The sequence below is a fragment of the Desmodus rotundus genome, chromosome 7, assembly GCF_022682495.2.
Source record: "Desmodus rotundus isolate HL8 chromosome 7, HLdesRot8A.1, whole genome shotgun sequence".
NCBI classification, from domain to species: domain Eukaryota; kingdom Metazoa; phylum Chordata; class Mammalia; order Chiroptera; family Phyllostomidae; genus Desmodus; species Desmodus rotundus.
The window spans coordinates 89,177,752-89,200,897 of record NC_071393.1 but is presented as its reverse complement, the minus strand read 5'-3'; the positions used below and the strand labels follow the sequence as shown (position 1 = coordinate 89,200,897).

Sequence of the window (23,146 nt, the reverse complement as noted above, 5' to 3'; positions counted from 1 at the left end):
AGTATCTGGTTGTCAAAAGAATTTAGCATTTTCACATTATATTTTTTAAATGAAACTTGTTTTAGGCATTTGCTTATCTAATTTTTTTTTTCTCTTAGGCTCAAAGAGTCCCGGACATATGGTGATACTAGACCAAACTAAAGGAGATCATTGTAGACCATCCAGAAGAGGAAGATATGAGAAAGTAAGTCTCTGAAAAGGATGTTGTATGCACACCTGTTTACAAAAAAAGATAATTCAGTATATCTGTATCCTTCCTCTGTAATTACCTCTGTAATAATTCCATGCTGCATAATCTCAGAAAAAGGGAATGTTATTACTCATTTAAGCTTTTTAAATGACCTGCTGAACGTGAAAAACCAAACCCCAAATTATTTTAACATCTAGTCCTGTTATAATTTTTTTTCTATAGATTCACGGAAGAAGCAAGGAAAAGGAGAGAGCTAGCCTAGATAAAAAAAGGGACAAAGACTACAGAAGGAAAGACATCTTGCCTTTTGAAAAGATGAAGGAACAAAGACTGAGAGAACATTTAGTTCGTTTTGAAAGATTGCGACATGCAATGGAACTTCGAAGGTAGAAACAGTCTATTTTATACCTGTCTTTAACTATAGGTACATATTTAATACTGCTGGAAATTGTATTCCCACAGAAAGCTATTTTCCACTTTTAAGAAGTACAGTAAAACCTAATTATTTCTCAAGTTGGCATGGCATTTTACAGTTTACAGAGTACCTTTCCATCTATTGTCTCTATCTCGACAGCCCTGTCATGGTTAGTTACGCCCATCACATAATCGAAAACACGGAGGCCCAGAGAGGCTGAATGACTTTTCCAATGCCACGTGGCTAATGAGTGGCAGAGTCGGGACTCAGACCCAAGTCTTCTGACTCCAAGTCCAATGCTCTTTCCTCTCCAAAGTTGCTGCCATAAAACACATGACCTTAAAAGGAAAAATTGATTTTTGAGATAGGATAGTCTCATGTAAGCTACAGTGCTCAAACAGAATATTGCCACTTTAGGGAAAATGGATTGCATTTTGAATTAGAGCCCAGCTGAAGGAAGATTTGCCCTGTAGACCTTACTTTGTTCAAGCTCCATCTCAAACCAGAGTTCTCTAGAAGAAACTGGGGACAAAACACAGAACTTCTGTTTTTAGTGGCAGTGTCTCAGCTGCTCACTGTGAGTGCCAGTTTGCTTTTGTACGTCAGTTTTGGGGTGCTGCTTAAAATATTCCTGTGAAAGTGTTTGATAATGTAAGTTTCCAAATATTAACCGGTCTAACTGAGAGGGAACTTAGAGAATTTGCTCTATTCATTCAGAAGAGTGTTAAGAGCTACCAGAGATACTTTCATCAAGTTAAATAATATGTGATGGCCACACACTTTACTAAAAGGAAATAACCCCTGCACTCAGAGCCCATTTTCCCTTCTTTTGGTGAAGTCCCAGTATGCCGAGCTCCCTAGTTAGATGACAAGTGAGGAGATCGAGAGTGGTAGCTACTAGAGCAGCAATTCCAGAACTGTGAGACCCATACACTTTTAATATATTTTAAAAAGTCGTGGTACCCTGTTTACCATTCTGAAGCAAAATTGATATATAATGTACCTACCTACCTATACAAATAAGTTCCAAAAATCGGTATTATGCCTTAACGCTAACATAAGGAGAAATAAAAGTAATTTATAATGAAAGTAATTCATGTTACCATGGAAATGTATTCCAGATGTGAATGCTTAGGCTTGACTCTCCAGAAGACTAATGAAGTAGGCAGATGTTTGCTCCCCTCTTTAGATTCAATGAGAATGTGACAGCTACAAATACAGACTGATAATGGTGTGTCGTATTGGTGAGTCAAAGACCAGGAGCCGAATTGACTTTATGACATGGTTTCTGGAGCGTTGAACAACTTTTGGTGACGTTCTCAAGGAAGTATAATTTTCCCTTTTCTTACAGGGAGTTGCATTCCCGGAAATTATAGTGTATATAACACCTTGCCAAAGCAAATAAGCCAACCTAGTATTTATTTAAAAATGAATTACGCTCTAGGCTCAGGTTTTTGAAAGGTGATTTTGTTTGGTTTTAATGACATAAATGTCTATTATGTCATTTGAAAGAAATCAGGAGTGTTGGACAGGTTTTGTGTTGGCAGGACTGTGTCGTTCAGTAAATGTAGCAGCTAAAAATGCCTGTCGCATTTCCACAGAGGTAGTGCTGACCCCTCGACAACCGCTCGGTTGCTGAAGGAGGACGTGGACAAAGTCTACTGAGTTCCTTAGAGTGAGGAAATGACTAAAACTATTAAACGTCTAATACTATAAGTTAATTCAGTTTCGCGAACATTTGAACTACCTCCTGACTCAATAACGCGTATTTCCCAGAGCCTTCTATTACAGGCCAATGGATACTCTGAAAAAGCCCTTAAGGGCCACTGTTTTATTATATGTAGCATTTGCCATGTAATTCATGTTGATGAGTATGATCCCAAGTCACCAAAATAAGGTACACCTTGTTTAAGGAGATGGACTATATATTAGATACTGGAAATTTTTCTATCAAAAACAATAGAAGTTGTAGTTTTGTCAATTTGTATATGTAGAATATCTCTTTTTTAAAATGTCAATTGGTTAATGGGCTATTATAGTGGGATTTTTATTTAAACAGGAGTCATCTGATAGGCAACTACTCTATAAAACTCAGCTGCTCAGTTGACAGTCTTAAATAAGTGACAGTGTTGGGGTCTGTTTAAAGTTTTATTTTGAGTTTTCTTTCCAATTATATTAAAACTACTTAGATTAAGTTGAAGTTTAAAATTGCCAATCTCAAGAAAAATTCAAAAGCTATTCTCTTTCACACAGTGCTAGCATAATTTAAGTATTTCTAAATACTGATTTTTGTTAGACGAAGAGAGATTGCAGAAAGAGAGCGTCGAGAGCGAGAACGCATTAGAATAATTCGTGAACGGGAAGAACGGGAACGCTTACAGAGAGAGAGAGAGCGCCTAGAAATTGAAAGGCAAAAACTAGAGAGAGAGAGAATGGAACGCGAACGCTTGGAAAGGGAACGCATTCGTATTGAACAGGTGCAGTCAGAAAATCTTTTCATCTTAAATAACTGACCTTTTCCAAACCCTGTGATTTTTGCCCTGAAATTTGCTTTACTTTTGTAAAGCTTCTATAGAATGAGTTCAGCTGAGAGCATTTATTGTGTCCCTGAAAGATAACAGTGAATTAGGTGCTCGTTAAAAAATACATTTAGTAGTGACTTTGTTCTGGCCAATTGGTAGTAACTCAGTTGAGCTCTGCAGTATCATGGCAGCCTAATAGTCTGAGCATAGGACTGCGAGTCCAGAGTAGTTGTAATCCAGGCTCTGTCACTACCCCAACCTTAGACAATAATAACTGTGTCCTTACATACTACAGTGGGAATGATTTCCCAAGGCTGGAAGGAAATAATGCCTCTCTCTGCAGAATTGCATCCAGGGCGTTAAGGCACTTAGTGTCCATACATATTAAGAACTCTATTTCTAATTCCCTGAAGGTGCTTTTGTTTCAGTCAAATGATTAAACTAAATTTGACCTTCACAATTACTTGTCAGCTTTCACCCCCCAATCTCTGTTATTTGTAATGTTGACGAACAGTAGCCCTAGCCTAGATTACTGATTCCTGGAGTCGTATTTGCTTATGTATTTGTCCCAAGTGTTTTGCCCGATGCTTGCCCATGGTGGTTTCTTAATGACAGGATTAAAACAAGGTCGCATATATACTTACCTTGTGTTTTCATCTTGCATTGGTCGGTTCTTCCTTCTGTGTTGTCTGAAGGAACGACGTAAGGAAGCGGAACGGATTGCTAGAGAACGAGAGGAACTAAGAAGGCAACAGCAGCAGCTCCGTTATGAACAAGAAAAAAGGAATTCTTTGAAACGCCCACGTGATGTAGATCATAGGTAGCTGCTTACTTGCTTCTTTTTCATTTACGCTCGCTGTCTTACTCCTTTCAAGCCAGAATTAACTAGAGAACTAGCAAGTACAAGTAACCATCGCTGGAGTAAGAGGTGGTCCACAGGGATGGGAATGATTATAGAAATGGACTCAACCTAGTGTGTTGTCAAGTAGGAAGATCTGCTCTTCTTGTCCCTCTGTAACACCAGGTGTTTTCCATTATGACTGGAAGTGATGGTCACAGTAGGCTTCAGTGATGGTTCTCAAACTCGTGCCCGTTTTCAAAATTCTTACAGGGTAGTGCAGATAGTACAGAAAGGGAAGTCATATATTGGGAAGACTAAAAATACGGATTCTGTTGTGTGTGTTCATGATTCACATCGGATTTCAAAAATACTGTCATTTAATTTTCTTACTGTCAGTTCTGGGAGATTTAGTTGATTGTGCCGAGAAATAGGTGTGATGAATGAATTATGCTTGGACTTCTCTGTCTAACCTTCCCAAAGTGAAGTATAACCGAGGAAGTTGTATGCTGCTGTTTAGAATTTTACTATTAAGTGGTATATATCGAGTATTTTATCTTGTCTTTTTTATCTAATAATTTTAAAACAGACAATTTTCAACTATTTTCTGTCCTGGGAAATCCCTCTAACACTACATAACATAATTTAGGAAGTTCTGGCCAGCTCGTTCTTGTAACAGTGTTTTGTGTTCTGAGTTTATTGCCCTCTGTCTCCACAGCTCCTAGTGTGTAGTATGTGTGACTCCGAGTAAGTGTTGTGTGGCTGTCGTAATACTAATTTATATAAATGAGCAAATATTTCTCTTCAAGGCGAGATGACCCTTACTGGAGCGAGAATAAAAAGTTGTCTCTAGATACAGATGCACGATTCAGCCATGGATCTGACTATTCTCGCCAACAGAACAGATTTAATGACTTTGACCACCGAGAGAGGGGCAGGTTTCCTGAGGGTTCAGCAGTACAGTCTTCATCCTTTGAAAGGTAAATAGATTATGTTGAAAATGGATATATTTAGTGTATGAGTCTCACTAGAGGTAAGTTTGGTTCTCTATTAAAATCTTAATGAAGTACAGGTCAGAGCTGAGTGTTCAAAACAAATGGTATTTTTTTAATTGGGTGACACTGGTTAATAAAATCATACAGGTTTCAAGTGTACATTTCTGTGATACGTGATCTGTATATTACTGCATTGTGTGTCTACCACCCAGTATTTTGTTCCAAATGAAATAAGCTGTGTATATTTTTTTCCTGTAAATTGCCTTCACTCTGTGCACTTCTTTGGTACATTTTAGTATGAAAACATCTCAAATTTTACAATTCAAGAGTCACGATGACCCACTGAGGAGGCTGTAAGAATCGGTTTGAATAACTGGAACTGTGAAGTTGAACTAGTTTAAAATATGAAACAGCTCTAAGGACCAAACTTAGAAGCTAGCACAGTGACAGGTGCAAACAAGCTGAGCCCATATTCCAGGGAACGACACTTCTGTTGGCCAGCAGGCCCCAAACTCACACCTACAAGGGTTAACTCTTTCCCTTTTCTTTTCTCTCATGTGAAAGATCCTCAGAAATGACCATGGAAAACATATGAATCATTGAAATTTACCCTGTGGACCTAAAGAGTTAAGAGTCACAACTCTGGGATGATTAGATAAGTGTTTAGGTGATGACTTTCTATACTTCAAGAAACCCGAAAAGACTAAGTTGCTTATTTCAGAACCTACGGTTCCTAGCAGCTTTCTCTTTTTAGAGTAAGAAGACAATTTACAGCCGCACGGGGTTCAACCACAGCTAACTTGTCCACAGTCAAGATTTACTCTAATGGACAGTTCAACCAGCCACCCTATGTCCATGCTTGCTTTTTACAATAATTTTAGACCAGCTCTGTTTTTTTTTTAAACAAAGAAGCTCTAGGCTTCAAAAAATGTAATAGTTGACCCTTTTGCTGCTATCGGGGAGTGGAAAACACTTCCCTCCAAATGATGAGTCATCTAACTTGCTTAGGAGTTACTCCAAAGAAAAGTAATCATCCCATTGCAAACCTTTGTTTTCCTTTACTTTAAAAAACACCTTCATTTTCATGGATTCTATGAACTACCCAAATATGCCTATGAATATCAGCAACTTCTCTTAGTCATTTGAATTTCTCATGTGCTTATAATACAGAATTTACAGGGGACAGCTAAAGAGGATTGCAATATGAAGAAAAACAAGGAATCAACAAAAATTAGCATAATAACCCATATTTAAACAAAGAATGTTTGTATCTTGGACAACATGAGCAAACGTCCCACCTAACATCACTCTCCGTTTGTACTAGGTGACTTCCTAGTATATGAGTGAATATCCTAGATTTCTTTTTTCTACTCTTGATGCAAATATACTAAAAAATTACTTCTTCAGTCGGTTTTCTTTCCCCTACTGCTGGCATTTAAAGCTGAGTAACAGTAGTTAGCACTCATTAATTGAGAAAATATAAAAAGGTTTTAGGAAAAGATGGTGGATTCATTTTCATATACCAGTTGTTGGGGTGAAGTCTTCCTTTGGGGATACTGGTGCACAGAACATTTTTTCTTGTCTGAGTTACTGCTTTCTGGTCTCGTCACAGACAGGTAACTCCCAGATCTCACATAGGCCCAGATTATCTTGACAAAGCACTCCAGCTCCTGGCATACAGCACAGCAGTTTCATCTTTTTTTGTTTGTTTTTGCATGGTGTTTTTTTTTTAAGTCCTCACCTGAGGATATGTTTATTGATTTTAGAGAGAGAGGAAGGGGGAGAGAGAGAGACATTGATCAGTTGCCTCCTGTACGTGCCCCGACCAGGAATCTAACCCACAACTTTTTGGTACATGGGATGATGGTCCAGCTAACTGAGCCACCTGGCCAGGGTGCGTGTTAGGTTTTTGTTAATAGAAATATGATTTAGTATTCAAAATTAGTTTAATCAGCCACCATGACAAGGTTAAGTAGGTCAGCTTTATCCCTTAGCCTTTCATATGCAGGGGGATGCTGACTGCTTCCGGTGCCTCAGCTGTTAGGAGCAGTGAATTCTCCTCAGGTTGGTAGTGGTTTGAGTGTTTGATGGACTCCCTCCTGGATGCTAAAAACCAACCTTCGTGCCACGCATTTACGTCAATTTAAAAGAATATGAGTTACTATAATTGTGGATTTTTTGGTGGCTTTGCTTTAAGGTCATTTTTTACAGGAGGTGTAATTATTCTAGGTTATGCAAATAAAGTTAAGGAGAATAAGGCCAAGGAAGTACTTACCAGAGTCTATGTTCTTTGTTTTGGATAACTAATAGGCGAGAACGCTTTGTTGGTCAAAGTGAAGGGAAAAAATCACGTCCAACTGCACGAAGAGAAGATCCAGGTTTTGAAAGGTATCCCAAAAATTTCAGTGATTCCAGAAGAAATGAGCCTCCACCATCAAGAAATGAACTTGGAGAAACAGACAGGCTTGAAGTACGAGGGGAACGAGATGAGAGGAGAACTGTGATCATTCACGACAGGCCTGATATCGCTCACCCTAGACATCCTCGAGAAGCAGGGCCCAATCCATCTAGACCATCCACCTGGAAAGGTGAAGGAGGCATGTCCAGTGACAAACGGGAAACAAGGTATTTCTGTGGGTTCTAATGCCTGGTTGGTGGTATACAATGCATTTGGGTTTTTAAAAAGTTAAAAAAGAATTTTGACCATGTATGTTTTGGGGTTTTGTTTAACAGGGTGGAAAGGCCAGAACGATCTGGGAGAGAAGTGTCGGGACACAGTGTAAGAGGGGCTCCCCATGGGAGTCGCAGTAACACTTCGGGCTATGGGAACAGAGAGGGAGACAGAGTCATCACAGACCGAGGGAGTGGAGCACAGGTAAATGCTTACTAAGTTTTATTCTCTCTTTTTATAAAACTGTTTTTGGAAGGGAAGGGAGGGAAGAGAGGAATATCAGTTGGTTCCACGTATTTATGAATTCATTGGTTGTTTCTTATATGTGCCCTGATTGGGGATTGAACCCATAACCTTGGCATGTTGGGATGGTGCTCTAACCAACTGAGCTACCTAGCCGGGGCTTAATGTTTATTCTCAACTCTTGAAATTTAGAGGGCTTACCATTTTGTTGTGAGATACATTCGTCTATTAGAATAATTGGGAAACTGTAAAAGATGTTAATACTTTTCATATTTTACTCTCAGTAGGTGAACTTCAGTAGTCCAAAGAAATAGGATACTAGTCCTGAAATTCTTGTTAATTTTTTAAATTAAACTTCCTGCGGAAATTTGAGAATTATTACATTTGGTAGATGAGCCTTCTTTAGGACTTTGGTTTTATTTCTTTTTTTTTTAAATTATATTTTATTGATTATGCTATTATTGTTGTCCAGACTTTTCCCCCTTTGCCTCCTGCCACCCAGCAACCCCGCCTGCCCCCACTCCCTCAGGCAATCCCCCAACCATTGTTCATGTCCATGGTCATGCATATGAGTTCTTTGGCTACTCCATTTCCTATGCTGTACTTTACACCCCCATGGCTATTCTGCAACTACCTATTTGTACTTCTTATCCCCTCACCTCTTCACCCATTCTCCCCCTCCCCCCTCCCATTTGGCAACCTTCAGGTAACTAACTTATTTTCTCTTGCTTTTAAGTCTCTCTTTTTATCTTTAACCTTTGGCCTTTTAATAATGATGTGTATTGGACTGAGCCCCTATGCATTCATCATAGTTGGGACTCTCTGTGGTTCATGGATTTGCAAGTCTATTTCCTTCACCAAATTTTTTCAGATCGATTTCCAATTTTTGCTCTTTCTTTTCTTCTTCCAGCACCCCTGTGAGGCAAATGTTGGACCTCTTAAAGTTGCGCCCGAGACTGTTTATACTCTCCTCATTTTTTTTGGATTCTATTTTCTTCTTGTTCTTGTTGGTGGTTTTTTAGTTCCTTATGTTCCAAATCATTGATTTGATTCTTGGCTTCATCGACTCTACTGTTGTTTCCCTGTAAATTGTTCTTTATTTCAATGAGTGTATCCTTCATTTCTGACTGGGTATTTTTTGTACTGTTGAGGTCCTCACTAAGTTCCTTGAGCATCCTTGTAACCAGTGTTTTGAACTCTGCATCTGACAGATTGCTTATCTCCATTTTGTTTAGCTTTTTTTTCTGGAGTTTTGATCTGTTCTTTCATTTGAGACTTGTTTCTTTGTCTCCTCATTTTGGCAGCCTCCCTGTGTTGGTTTCTGTGCATTAGGTAAAGCTGCTTTGAGTCCCTTGGTAGCATGGCCTAATGTAGTAGGTGTCCTATAGGCTCCAGTGGCACAGCCTCCCCTATCACCCAGAATTTTGATCTTTCTTTTATTTGGGCCATTTCTCTCTCTCTCTCTCTCTCTCTTTTTAAAAACATTATTTATTTATTTTGAGAGAGGGGAAGGGAGGGAGGGAGAGAGGGAGGGAAACATCAATGTGTGGTTTCCTCTTGCACGCCTCCTACTGGGGACCTGCTACAATCCAGGCATGTGCCCTGACTAGGAATCAAACCAGCAACCCTTTGGTTCACAGTCTGGCACTCAGTCCACTGAGCCATGTTAGCTATGGCTGGGCCATATTTCTTTGACTCCTCATTTTGGCAGCCTCCCTGTGTTTGTTTCTATGTATGAGGTAGAGCTGCTTTGACTCCGTGTCTTGGTAGTGTGGCCTAATGTATTAGGTGTCCTGTAGGGGCCAGTGGCACAGCCTTCCCTCCCATCCAAGCTGGGTACTCTAGTTGTATACTTCATGTGGGCTGAATACACCATTCACTTGTAGTTGAGCCTTGATTACTGTTGGCAGATCAGGGGGAGGGATATACCCAGGTCAGTCAGCTGCGTCCACTGACCAGCAACCCTTGCCCTGCCTGGAGATTGCAGGGGCAGGGTGGTGGTGCTCCATCGTGATCTGTAGCTGTCCACTGGGCACACAGGCTCTGGAGTTTCTTGGGTAGTATGGGTCAAGGTCAGCTGTGACCTGTGTTTTGCCCCAGGGCCACCCTGCTTGAGCTGTAAAGCAGTATGAGGTGGCTGCTTCTTGTGATGGGCTTGGAGGTTCCCAGGCGAAGCCAAACTTGAACCTAGGCTGGCTGCTGCTAGTGCCAGGACTTTGGCCACTTAACAAGAGGTACAGGGGCCTTGGGGCTCACGGAGGCCTGCTGGTGCTTGTTTGAGAGGATTTAGGAAGTTGTGCAGCATGAGCCAAGGCCAGCCATTCTATTGAAAAGCCACTGTTGACAGCTTGGGTGGGCCCATAAGTTGGGTGTGACAGAGTCTCGGGGGATTTCCAGTTCCAGCCAGGTTGACAAGTCTCAGATATGGCACCCACCTGCTGGCTCAGTGGCTCTGTAGGCAGAGAGTTTAGATAAAGGGCAATGGCCTCTGCTTACCTTTCTGTCTGGGAGGAAGCTGTCCCTGCAGCTGTCATCTTGATGCTGGACAATTCAGTTCTTCCATGTATGCCAATGGTGCCGTTCAAGCTGCTACCCTGGGCTGGAGGTCAAAGGAAGTGAATCTGAGTCCATGAGTCCGTGTGTGGGTTCTTTGAGAGGAACTGCTTGGGACTCCAGAAGGTTATTCCACCAACTTAGTCCCTGCTGGTTTTTGCAGCCACAGGTTATGGGACTTCTCTTCCTGGCACTGGAACCCTAGGCTGGGACTGTGCACTCCTGAGATATCCCTCTCGAATTTTTATCTAGCACACATGAGTGTGTGACCAGCTTGTTTTGCATCTCTACCCCTCTTACCTATGGATGGATGTGGTTTTTTAATTCTGAAGTTGCCAGACTTCCATTCAACTCTATTTCTGGTGGTTATGAACGCCAGTTCTATAGTTTAGTTGTAGTTGTGCAAGGAGACCAGCCATGTTCGCCTATGCCTCCATCTTGACCAGAAGTCAGCCATTAAGTAGCTTTAACTATAGAACTGCAATAAAAATTTTGTAGTTTTGAATTGCTTTTGACTCTTGTTTTACTTTGTTGACTGGAATGTTTTTGAGTTAATGAACCTGGACAGAAGAAGGTGTCTTCATCTCTCAAGCAACTATATTGAGCAAAAACTTTTAACTACTTTAAAAGCATTCTGTTGATGATACACTGACACATGGGTTGAAGTAGCACATACGGAATATCATCTCAAGTTACCCATAAACAAGTCCTGAAGTGTGTGTGTCCATCTTCAACCTGCATTGTACTCTGATGCTGTTTTATATTTAAATAGAAACACTAGATTTTTTCAGGACCTTTCTTTTTTACCAGAAAAATTTTTAATCCCTTGGCATTTTAGCTAATAGCACTATATACTTTCCAGTTCATCTGGAGCACTTCTGAAACAGATTTGGGCCTGACGGCATTATAAGTTATAATGCTTCTAATAAGAGAAACGTTCAGTAGATCACTCCATTGAGGTGTTTACACTAAATAGAACTTTAAGCCTGGGTATTTAATCAGATATTCTGCTTTGTTTAGAGTAAAACTTAAGGCAGTCTCATAGACAAGCCCTCTGCATTCAGAAGTTCTTTTAGGAAAGGTGTTCTCTCTGTGAGGTGCCTGAAGCTTTATGTTTTTGTAGGCTAAGTGTCATAACTATGACTCAGCCTTCCTCAGAATCTTCGTTCTGAGGCCTCCGTTTCTTTATGTTCAGCACGCTGTTTTTCACTGTCGTGGCTGGAAGACCTTGTCCAAGCCGTAGCACCAACTAGTACTCTCTAAGATAACAGCCCCCGTTTTATGTGTTCGCATGTTGATCTTACATCTTAATTTGTCTTAAGGTTAAGACCTCTCACTATGCCTTCTTACATGTAAATATATAGATCCAGGCATCATACAGAGATCCAGAAATACTAAAGGGTCAAAAAGTACATGGGTGCTAGAAGGTACAGAAGTGGCAATTACAGTGCTGTGCCATGTCCCCCGTATCTTACCCTGAGTAGCTTCTCTATGCAAAGTGGATGGAAACCCTTTATATGTGCTGTTGTATTATTAAGTTTTTATCTTCGCAGACATCTTACTAATTTGTTTCTGCATTAAAAGCACACTAACGTAAGTAAATTGGTGTGCGGCTGAGGTGTCCTGACTTCTCTGTTAATATTCTCTTCACTAGCACTATCCTGAAGAGCGACACGTGGTTGAACGCCATGGACGGGATGCCAGTGGACCAAGGAAAGAGTGGCACGGTCCCCCTTCTCAGGGGCCTGGCTATCACGACACAAGGCGCATGGGTGATGGCCGGTCAGGGGCCGGCATGATGAGCCAGCATGCAAGGTAAATAGCTAACTCGTTGAGAATCTTCTGCCAGTGTACAGCCAAACCCTTCTTCTCTCCTTAAAGGTCGTTACAGCTTCTGAGAGACTGAATAGTGACAACCCCAGGTCTGCCCAAGTATTTCCCCGTGTTAACTCCACATCTCCAGTAGATTTTATGCAGGAGAGCTGGTGTTAATTTTTGCCAGTTTATATTCCCCAGTGTAAGCGAGTTGACTGGCATTCTGGCACGCTGATCTAGATAGAGGGATGTAGGTACGTCAGAATCCGGTAGTTAGTGAACACTGACTTCAAGTCGGAGCCATCTTCTTGTGCATTGCCTACCATTCCTCAAATTCCAAGAAAGGAAGAAGAAAACTGAAAGTATGTCTTGCTTCCTCCCTTTTCAAATATTGTAACTCGTGCAAAACTTTTGGCCTTTTAACCCAAGGCCGGTTCATGTGCTAAGAGGCGAGCTTTATTTTCTCTTCGCACCAACACCCACTGCGGCCCCTGTGCAGGCAGGTCTTTGGCCTCTCCCTCTGTGGCATGCCCTCCTTTCTGTCCCACGGCCCTGTCTTAGAAGAAATACGGGCTTGGTTTAGTAACCCTCGTTACTTTTCTATTGGTTGCATCTCCCGTCAGATGTAAGTGGTTGTTTACACTTGTGCCTGCACAGCCCCATCACTCATTCTGCCGTTGGTTTTTAGAGGTCACCAATGCCTTTGTTTCCTGATAAATATAGATTCCTTTATCTTAGTTCTTAGGCTCCTCGGTGGACAAGCACTATTTCCCACCATTGCTTTTCCCTCTTTTGAAACACTCCTCCGCTTCTCATGCGTCATAATTTTCTTTCTACCTTTTTGACTTCTTTTGCCAGCTCCTTCAAATGGAGCTCTGTATTGTGATCTGCATGCAAAAGCCCTGCTGTCTCCATCAATTCAAGGTCACAGGCAAACTCATTCCTCCTGTTTCAAGCCTTCATGTCCCAGTTATTGCCTCCAGCTTCTTTTAATTTGCCAGGGCCACCATGCACCTCATTCCCCCGAACTGCAAAACCATGGGACTCATCTGTATCTTTCTTCATTCCGAGTATGAATTTATAAGTGTGGTTCCGTTTTTTAAAAAATACTGTAATAGGTATGCTTTCTCTCACTCCAGCTTCTATTTGATCTTCCCAAATTGATCTTTTTTCTGCTCCATTATTCACACTATTTCTAATTTTAACAATTGCTCCTGTTGTATTATACCATTTACTTACTCTAAAAACACAAGCAGCTTTTCTGGTTCACAGAAACTAATCCAGGTTCCTCAACCTGGCATTCAAACCTTTCCATAAACTGGTTTTATTCTACTTATACCATTTCACTGTGGGTTTTTATCTCCCAAAATTGTTGTAGGGCTTTTTGGTGGATCTTTTTCTTGTATCACTCATTAGTACCTACTGTGTTGCATTATGCATATAAAAAATTCCAGAAACATTTATGACGTTCTCTAGGGCAGAGGTTCAACTTCCCAGTTGATGGGGACCACACTTTGAGAAGCACTGCTCCAGTCCGTTCATGTGCTTAACCATACTTGGCCTGCTCTGAGGCAAGTTCAACTGCTCAGGTTCAGGTTCTTCCTCCACCACTTAGTAGTAGCTCTGTGATCTTGCCCCTCCACATCTCAGTTCCTCCATAAGTAAAGTGAGACTGTTGAGAACACTGAATTCCTTGGTATGGCTGAAGTACAAAGAATAGTGCCTGGTAAATTATAAGCAGTTTGTAGTTATTAACTGAAATTATTTGTTCTTTTGTGCTCTGACTTGTTTTCTTTTACACTTTTTTCAGTAATGCCTCCCCAATTAATAGAATTGTACAAATTGGTGGCAATTCCATGCCAAGAGGAAGCGGCTCTGGATTTAAGCCATTTAAAGGTGGACCTCCACGACGATTCTGAAAATTAGCTCTCTGCCAAGGATTCAGGATAATTTATTGAAATCTCCAGTAAACTTTACTTGACTACTCACGAAGAGGACCTCTGGCTTGCTTGAGACTTTTCTTTATTTCTCCTTTTTTAAAATTTAACATGATTGCTTTTCTCAATTTTGGAGAAGATGTTTAAATAGTTCTGTTGTAACTTCCAATAGTTTTCTGTATCATTCAACTTTTTTTCTTGTAGCACCAAGACACATTTGAGAGGATCGGAGTCAAAACCGTTTTGCTGAATGCAGTGTGGATATAGAGTAGTTTGCAGCTGTGTGGTAGAAGTTTCATTTGCAGCGCTCGCTCTGTGGTACCAGGCTGTAGAGTTACTTGTCACCAAGCATTTTCAGCCTTCATTTTGAAGGCTGTCTAAGTTTAAAAAGTCTGCTGTCCAATTTTTAGAGAATAAGATTGTTCCTTGCGTTTCTGAGTATTATTTAACCTATTTTTGCAGAAGGTACTGTTACATTAAATGCATCTGTGTATCCTGGTTTTAAAAATGTACTCTTTTTGAAATAAACCTTCATATTCTATATAGTTGCTAAAGCGTTGAGAACCTTTTTAATTGTGAAATGAGAACCGATTTTCAGTTGAGTATAGCAGCATACTTGTTCCGGTTTGCATGGTATGAGACCAAATAGATTAATGAAACCTTGGCCATGAGGTTTGTATCACTGAGATTCTTAGACTGAATTGTGCAGGTAAGTGCACTTTTAGGTAATCTGTACCGTTTGGTGGATCAATTCCAACTTTGGGAATTATGTGGGTATTAGTGTTTCCATATTCCCAACTATGTTGAGAAGCGGAAAAGACCCCAGGCTCTAGATTGGTGAATCAGATGGGTTTTGTAAATACTTGTATGTGGGAAGGCATTGTTGTCTCTTTGTGAAATAAAATCCACACTTAGAACTCCATGTGTCTTTGTTTCCAGCTTTTTAGGTGTTAGTCCTCCAGCCCTTTCTGGAGTTAAACACAAAGAAATCGACTAGGTTTAGAGCTATGAAGGCAGTCTTGGCTTGGCTCCTAGGAAATAAACCTGACTTTGACCTTCACCCCAAGAGCTGGGCAATACACTCTTTTGAAGTGTTACAGACTTATCCACTAATTTTAGGCCTTTTTTTTTTTTTTAAAAGGCATCTTTTCTAAGAAAATCCTTCACGGTAAATTCTGAAGAGCATCTCTTAAAGCCTCCCATATCCCTTCATATAAATTAGTGACTTATAATCCAAATGTTCTAGATTCTTGGTAAATCAAGCAGTCTGTATGTTCATACAAAAGTAAAAGATGGGAGCAAGTTCAGCTACCCGAGTTCAAATCATTCCTCCACCATTTATTAGCTCTGTGATCTTGCACGAGTTCCTACTGAACCTCTAGATCTCAGGTCTGAGGTCACCTTTTGATTTGAGAAGGAGCCGTCTTTCCGCAAGTCGTCGTAAACGTTGCTGCGAGCGGATGGTCATGCCACGAGACAGCTCCGACTTCTGAGGGCCGTGGGCAGCCATGGCACCCTGGTCCTTGGCCCTTCAGGGAACTGGTACTTTTTGTATTGCTGTGGGTTTTATATAGCCTTTTCTGCTCTTCCTAGCCCTGCCACTGGGGGAGTAAAAGGGGTGTATGTGTGGGGGTGTTTACTTCATTTCCCCATCCCCCACTTTGTAGAGTGGCACATAGAACCTCAGTGTAGGAATGAACTAACTTCAGGTCTGCCTTTCTTTGTGACTGTGGGTCATTAGATCGCTTCTAGTCTGTTTGCCCATTGGTAGAGTGGAACTCCCACGGGGGATTATATCAGCGCTACCATCTGCTGAGCACTTTATTTGCGGGGCAGTATGCTGAGCATGTTAAGTGCATTTGCTTACCTAATCCTCCGAAGAATCCTGCTGGCCAGAGGTAACAGTTACTGCCCTATACCCACTTTGCAGATGGGTATCTGAGAAATGACCTTCACTTCAATAGCTGTACCATGGCAACCTGAGGAAAAATTACCTACACTGTCTGTGGACTGTAGTACCTTTTAGTGTAAATGTCAAAAAATTGAAGCAAATCAACAATCTAAGTTTCCAAATTGAGAAATTCTGACAAAACCACCTCTGAAACGTTGGCGTTGGTGTTGGGAGTGGCCCTCAGGGTTCTGGGGCACTGGTTGTAGAGGTCTGGCTGGCCAAGGGTCAGTTGTGAAAACCAACTTTAGAGATTTTATAAAGAAAGTAGGGTTCCTGAGAACCAGAGAAAGAAGAAATTTGCTATTCTCCCTACACTGGATGAGCAATCCAGAAATGTCGCCGTGGAGTAGAAGGTTTCAGTGATTTAGGAGCAACCGTTTGCTTACAGTGGTTCGGGAAAGAGCCAGTAAACTTGGGCAAGACACGGAAGTCAGACTGCACGTGCCGTAATCGTAAGAGAAAAATAAAAGCTTCGGGAGTGTAAGAAAATTTTCCAAACTCTTAATTACATGAAGTAAAGAAAAATTAAAGACCTTTCTGCCTATATTTTTATCCCTTGCTAGATCTCCACTTAACTCCATTCCTCCGTACTTAGGCCAGTTCCAACAATTAAATACCTACTGATTCCTTATGGGAAAATGTTAAGTTACTTTCACATTCTTCCTAAAGAACCACATCTAATCCCATTTCTTACTTAAAGATGAAGCTTTTCTAATACCTCCAGCAAATGCTTAATTACCGTTCCTCTCAAGCACTTTTAACATGTTCAGTTACCCTCCACAAACTGATTCTCACAAATACACAGGCGCTACCTTCAAGTCAGTAATAAGGTGGCCATACATAAAAACTCTTTCCTACATCACTCAGGATGCATTGGTCAAATACTGCTTATTTTTACCTGAGACACTGTTTCCTAAAATTCTGAAGTGCTCCCTACAAGGTAAGCTGCTTTTTCTTTCTGATATACTTAGCCATTGAACCAGGCTTAAGGGTCAGGTTTCATACTGTTAATTTTCACCTAAATTTTCTGTGATGATCACTGTTATCTTAGATCTACTCCACCACACTTACATATATTTCTCTGCTTTAAACCCTCCCCATCCCTCTCAGAATAAATCCAAAGTCATTCAAGTGTCCTACTTCTCTTCCCTCCTTTCCTACTATGCTCCTTGCTCAGTTTCACTCCCCTTGCCCTCTTTCTGTTTCCTGAATGCAACATCCCATCTCCAGCCTTTGCTCTTAAGATTCCTCGATCTGGAATGCTCTTCCCCCAGATGCCCATGTATGTTCGGGTCTTGCTGAAATGTTTTCTTGGTGATGTCTTCCTTGATATTTAAAATTGCTACACTCTTGACCCCACCCTCACTATTATCCCCTCCTCTGTCCCATCTGACATTTATTCTCTCTCTATACTCAGCTGTAAGCTCCAAGGGGACAGACTCTATTGTCTTATTTCCTACTGCCATATCCCCACTACCCAGCACTTAGTGGCCACTCCAGTATTTTTTTTTGAATGAATAACCATGTAGAGGGTCCAGGATTTTTATTGTCGGGGTGTAAGGGGCAGCAGTCTGGTTGGAATAATTGGCAGGAGGAGCGGCTGGATTTTTGGTCTTGAAATTGCATTGGTAATAGCACTGTTCTAAAATTGAGAGTATCTGGCAAAAATTACGGTGAGGACGGGATGGCCAAAAGCCTCTCCCAAGCCTCTCCCTGGGACTGGAGAGGGACAGGGTGCTTTGACCATCAGACAGACCTACGCCTGGGGCTCTCACCCCTGAGAGGAAGTGCCTGCCACCTCGGCCGTGAACATTAGCCATGAAGTCATCTTCGCTCCAGTTCCTCACTCAATCACATTTTGCTTCTGACTTGGATTTGCCAGCAGGGTTGGGAAACAAAAGAATATGAAATCTGCTCAGTAGTTCAGTTTTTCATCGGTTTATTAGAGATTAGCTAAGCCCATCAAAAGCGCAACCAATAGCCAGTCATTTGGATGGAGACTGCTTTCATACATTTCTAGTGATATCCATCAATATATGTTAATTCATTAATTTACTCTTCATATTCTGCCAAGCATCTGTGATGTGGAGAGGGGGGGGGACAGATCAGGATACTCTGACAAGATACAGTGCATCCCTCAAGTAGATGATAAAACTAAATATTCTGACTCTAAGGTAACAGCTCTTTAAAATATTCTAGAATATTTACCTAAAGTTGTCACATACCTATTAGTTTATTTAATGACTTTTACTGTATTCCCCTACTGATCTGCCATCCTTGGTCCTCGTTTCTAGCTCTCTGGTTTCGGGAAAGGCAGTCTGACTAGGTCTGCTTCACCTTGCCTGCACCTCAATACCACTGAGCTACTGGGAAGGCCCTCACCTCTGGGACAACTTGCAGGGTCGTGCTGTCTAAAGATCATAGGCTTAGGAATATGTAGGAATTTACCAGATATGCACAATGTGGGCAATTCAGGCGTAGCTCCAGGGTGTTAGGATCAACTTGGCTTACCTGGCCAGATTACTGTAAGGATTTAAATGGGAAAGTATGTATGGGATACTGAAAAGATTCTATTCATTATTTCTCTTGTGTTATGCACTCTGATTTTAAGACAAAAGAGAAAACTTCATTGGTGCAGGTTGCTGGTTAAATGGAGGACAAATGAACTGGTACTGGTCCTGACTGGACAAAAAAATCTGAGGCCCAAATGGGTAAGATAAGCCAGTGGTTCTCAAGCCTGGGTCCTCACCGCAGACATTCATGAGTGGGGCCTAGGCATATTTTCCTGCCAGAGTTCCCCCCGAGGGTTCGTATGCGCAGCCAGGACTGAGAATCACTGTGGAGATACAGCCCAGGGCGGGAAAGACTGCCTGTTCTTTGAAGAGCAGCTGGCACTTGTATGGGTAGTTAGAGTATAACTCATCACCACTCCAGCACGTGTCAGTTTAGTTTTAGAAACCCCATCTTTTGTCAAGGGAATGAAATGTTCTGATTTACATACTTTTCTAGTTAACTGATTAGTAATAACTTTATATAGTTGGACCACTCGGGGTGGGGACAGGCAACTTCTGTATCAGGCTCAGGAACTATGCCCAGGGCTTTTAGAACTACCCTGGTTGTGCTGTGAAATATTAATAGTATGTGTTATTTGGACCAGCAGTACTTTGTTTTCATCCTATTAACTAGAGAATCACCCATGAAAAGGATTTTAAAAAGTTAGTCAAGTCAGCCCTGGCTGGTATGGTTCAGTAGATTGAGCACCAGACTGCAAACCAAAGGGTTGCTGGTTCGATTCCCACTCAGGGCACATGCCTGGGTTGTAGGCCAGTAGAGGGTGTGTGAGAAGCAACCACACATTGATGTATCTCTCCCTCTCTTTCTCCCTCCCTTCTCTTCTCTAAAAATAAATATAATCTTTTAAAAAAAGTTAGAGTCAGATACCAAGCCTGAGATCAAGAGTCAGAATGCCTGGAGTCTGCGTCTGATCCTACTAGCTTAATCACAAACATAATTTAACATTTACAGACCCCAATTTCTTTATCGATAGATTTATGACCTTTGATTCCTACTGTCTAATTTCTATCATAATAAACATTTAAAATATAGGAAATTGATCATTTTAACCAAAGTGGAGAAACATTTTGTCACACAATAAAGTAACTAATATTTCAAGCTTGCTGTATGTCGGGGTCCTTAAATATGAGTAAGGTTGTCATCACATGTTACTATTGAGAACTTACTCTGGACTAGGTAGGCATTGTACTGGGTGATTTACATGCACTAACTTATTTAATTCCTCCAACAAGATTATGGCTTAGGTGTGGGTATGTATGTTACTATTCCCATTTTGTGTGTAAACTAATGAAACAGTTTCCCAAGGTCATAAAGATAGCAAGTGGTGGAGCCAAGATTCAAACATGGGCACACGCTTAGAAGAATGTCACTTCAAATCATTTCATCCAGTGGAGGGCAGCTAAGAGCAGTGGAATATGTAATGTATTTGATGTCACAAAGCAAATATTTTTTTAACGTATTCTTTTCTATATGACAAAATTATCTTCTGTATAAGCATTTCCTTTAGTTTTAAAATAATTTTCAATTTAAAATATAATTCAGTATAATTTTATAAAATCCTATTTATTGACTTGAGAGAGAGTAAGGGGGAGAGAGTTCTCCATTTGTTGTTCCCCTTATTTGTGCGTTCATTGGTTGCTTGTATGTGCGCTGACCAGGGATCGAACTAAACCTTGGCATCTCAGGATGACTCTAACCAACTGAGCTGCCAGGCCAGGGCTCAATAAAATATTTTTGCATCAACTAAAATTTGCATTTACCAAGTAAAAATAATACACTTTCTAGTTCTTACTCAGTTTTAACTATTTTAAACTTAAACGTAAAAACTCCAAGTAGGTACACACAATGACAGAACTGAAGTAACTGAAGTTCTAGTTTTCAGTGTATATATAGGTCTTAAAATTTTGTTAAATTTTTATCTAGTATGTTGTTTGACGTTACTGTAAATGGAGTTTTAAAAATTTCAGGTTTCAATTGTTTGCTATCAATACATAGAAATACAATTACAATTTTTGAAGTGAAACTTACAAATGGTGTCATGCACACATTTTAAGTGTACAGTTTAATGAGTTTTGGCAATTGTGTACACCCAAGTGACCACTACCACGATCGAGATGGAAAACATCTCCACCTCTAGAAGATTTCTGTGCCCTTTCCCGGTCCTCACAGTCCTCATCTCCGGCCCCAGGCAACCGCTCATCTTTCCGTCACTACAGATTTTATGTTTCCTGGAGCTCCACGTAAACGGAACCATACATATAATGTCTTTCGTACCTGGCTTCTGTTGTTCAGCATAATAGTTTTACAGTTCAGCTTTGCACTGTACCTGGTTTCTTTTTGTTGCTGGGTAGTATTCCATTGTCTGGAATTTTTATGCTTTCACTTTTTCACTTATTTATGGAAATTTGAGTTGACAGTTTTTGACTATTTTGAATAAAACTGCTATGACCATTTGTGTGCAAATATGTTTTCATTTCTCCAGAGTGAATATCCAAGAGTGGAATTGCTGGGACGGGGAGATACATATATGTATGTATACTTACATAGTACTAAGCACATGTTTAACATGACAGGAAACTGCCAGTTTTCTGAAGTGGTACCATTTTACATCAGCAATGTAAAGGGCCCAAATATCTCCGCTGACTTACCAATACTTAGTATTGTCAGTCTTTTTAATTTTAACCATTGTAGGGAGTATACAGAACGATTTTATTGTGGTTTTTGTTTTGCATTTCCCTGCTGACTACTGAGGTTGAGCATGATTTCATGTGCTTATTGACCACTGATGATCTTTGTGAATTGTTCCGATCTTCACCCCAAACAGCCCCTAGTCTGGTGGTAACAGTGCTACAGTTTACTGACTTTACTATGTGTATAACATGATGTACATTACAACAATTTCAAGGAGGTAAAGATTATTCCATTTTAGAGATGAGAACACGGGCTGTGCAGAATTAACTGGATCCGAAGAGTGCAGAGCACAGTAAAGAGTAGTGGGCCCAATTTTGAAAATTACAGCAGGGTTTGAATCAAATGTGACTTAAAAAGCCCAGAATCAGAATTTAAACACAGATGGCCTGGATTTCTTGTGCTCTTTCAGACATGATTTGTAAGCACAGTTCTGGATCAGACTGCTTGCCTTCAGATCTCAGCTCCAACAAATGAATCGCTGCCCACTTCATAGGCTAATACAAAGTAAGGAACAAGCCCCTGCAAGAAGGCTAGGAAATAGGGGCAGAACAGGGCTGCTTACCTTAGTTTTTCTGAGGCTGCTATTCCCAGTGTTCTCCCATTGGCTCTAGAAGGAGGACACAGGATGATACCCGCGGAAAGTCAGAGAGGAGGGCATGGATAAAGGATTAAGGATTTTAGTTCCTTCTATGTACATAACTTTCATGCTAAAGGGAAAAACTGATTCAATAACCCAACTCAAAGTACAGGCAAGCAATAGCTATATAATATAGGTGTTGTTTTTTAAATTTCTATATATAGAATAGCCATGAGGATGTAAAATAAAGTTTAGGAAATGGAGTAGCTGAAGAACTTATACGTATGACCCGTGGACATGAACAATGGTGTGCGGATTGCTTGAAGGAGTGGGGAGTGCTGGGTGGCAGGAGACAGAGCAGGAAAAATTGGGACAACTGTAATAGCATAATCAATAAAATATAATTTTAAAAATTCCTCCCTGGCTGGTGTGGTTCAGTGGATTGAATGCCGGCCTGTGAACCAAAGCACTGGGAGTTCAATTCCCAGTCAGAGAACATGCCTGGGTTATGAGCCAGGTCCCCAGTATGGGTTGTGCGAGAGGCAACCGCACATTGATGTTTCTCTCCCTCTCTTTCTCCCTCCCTTCCCCCCACTAAAAATAAACAAATAAAATATTTAAAATTAAAAAATCCTGGAAATAGATATTCAAGTTCATTTAAAGTACCAAAGATTATGTAATGTTCCAAGAAAATCAAAGTGAGTAAGACATGATCTTTATCCTTAAAAGGCTCACAGTCTAGCTTAAGTGTTACAGTGAGGGGAGGTCAGCAAAACACTATATGGAATGATTAATTCTGCCTAGAGGGCTGGGGAGTCTACAAAAGCTTTCGCAGAGAAACATCAGACATTAGCTGATTTGGACATTGAATTGTTGTACAAAAACTTTACTGTGTGATTGGCTTAGTGTCAAGAGAAATTGATTCATTCTCAGCTCTTTCTAACTTAAGTTCTCCAAAAGGATAGAAGTATCCAATATAACAAACAAATCTACCATTGGGATCAAGTAATTAACTATATGGTATAGAGTCAATTGCTTCTTTCACTGCCTGGGGTTCGGGGGCACCTGTCTTTATCAAGAGTTGGTCCAAGTATTTGAAGAGTTAATCCTACATAAATATAAATCGATATGTTAATTCCCCATTTCCCCACTCATATTTGTAAGAAGTAGCTTA

At 40.6% G+C, this 23,146-nt stretch overlaps 1 protein-coding gene across 6 annotated transcripts in view; it reads left to right on the top strand.

Annotated features, from left to right (window-relative positions):
- The window catches only part of SLTM (SAFB like transcription modulator), a 45,225-nt gene extending 30,492 nt beyond the window's left edge, over positions 1–14,733 (top strand). For all 6 annotated transcript variants that reach the window (XM_045201223.3, XM_045201221.3, XM_024568502.3 and 3 more), the window contains 9 exons: positions 99–184; positions 413–576; positions 2,902–3,082; positions 3,823–3,947; positions 4,775–4,945; positions 7,271–7,585; positions 7,694–7,835; positions 12,082–12,242; positions 14,053–14,733. In XM_045201223.3, the coding sequence (XP_045057158.1) occupies positions 99–184; positions 413–576; positions 2,902–3,082; positions 3,823–3,947; positions 4,775–4,945; positions 7,271–7,585; positions 7,694–7,835; positions 12,082–12,242; positions 14,053–14,161 (1,454 nt within the window). In that variant the 3' untranslated portion in view covers positions 14,162–14,733. The remainder of the gene's footprint in view (positions 1–98; positions 185–412; positions 577–2,901; positions 3,083–3,822; positions 3,948–4,774; positions 4,946–7,270; positions 7,586–7,693; positions 7,836–12,081; positions 12,243–14,052) is intronic.
- The last annotated feature ends 8,413 nt before the right edge of the window (positions 14,734–23,146 follow it).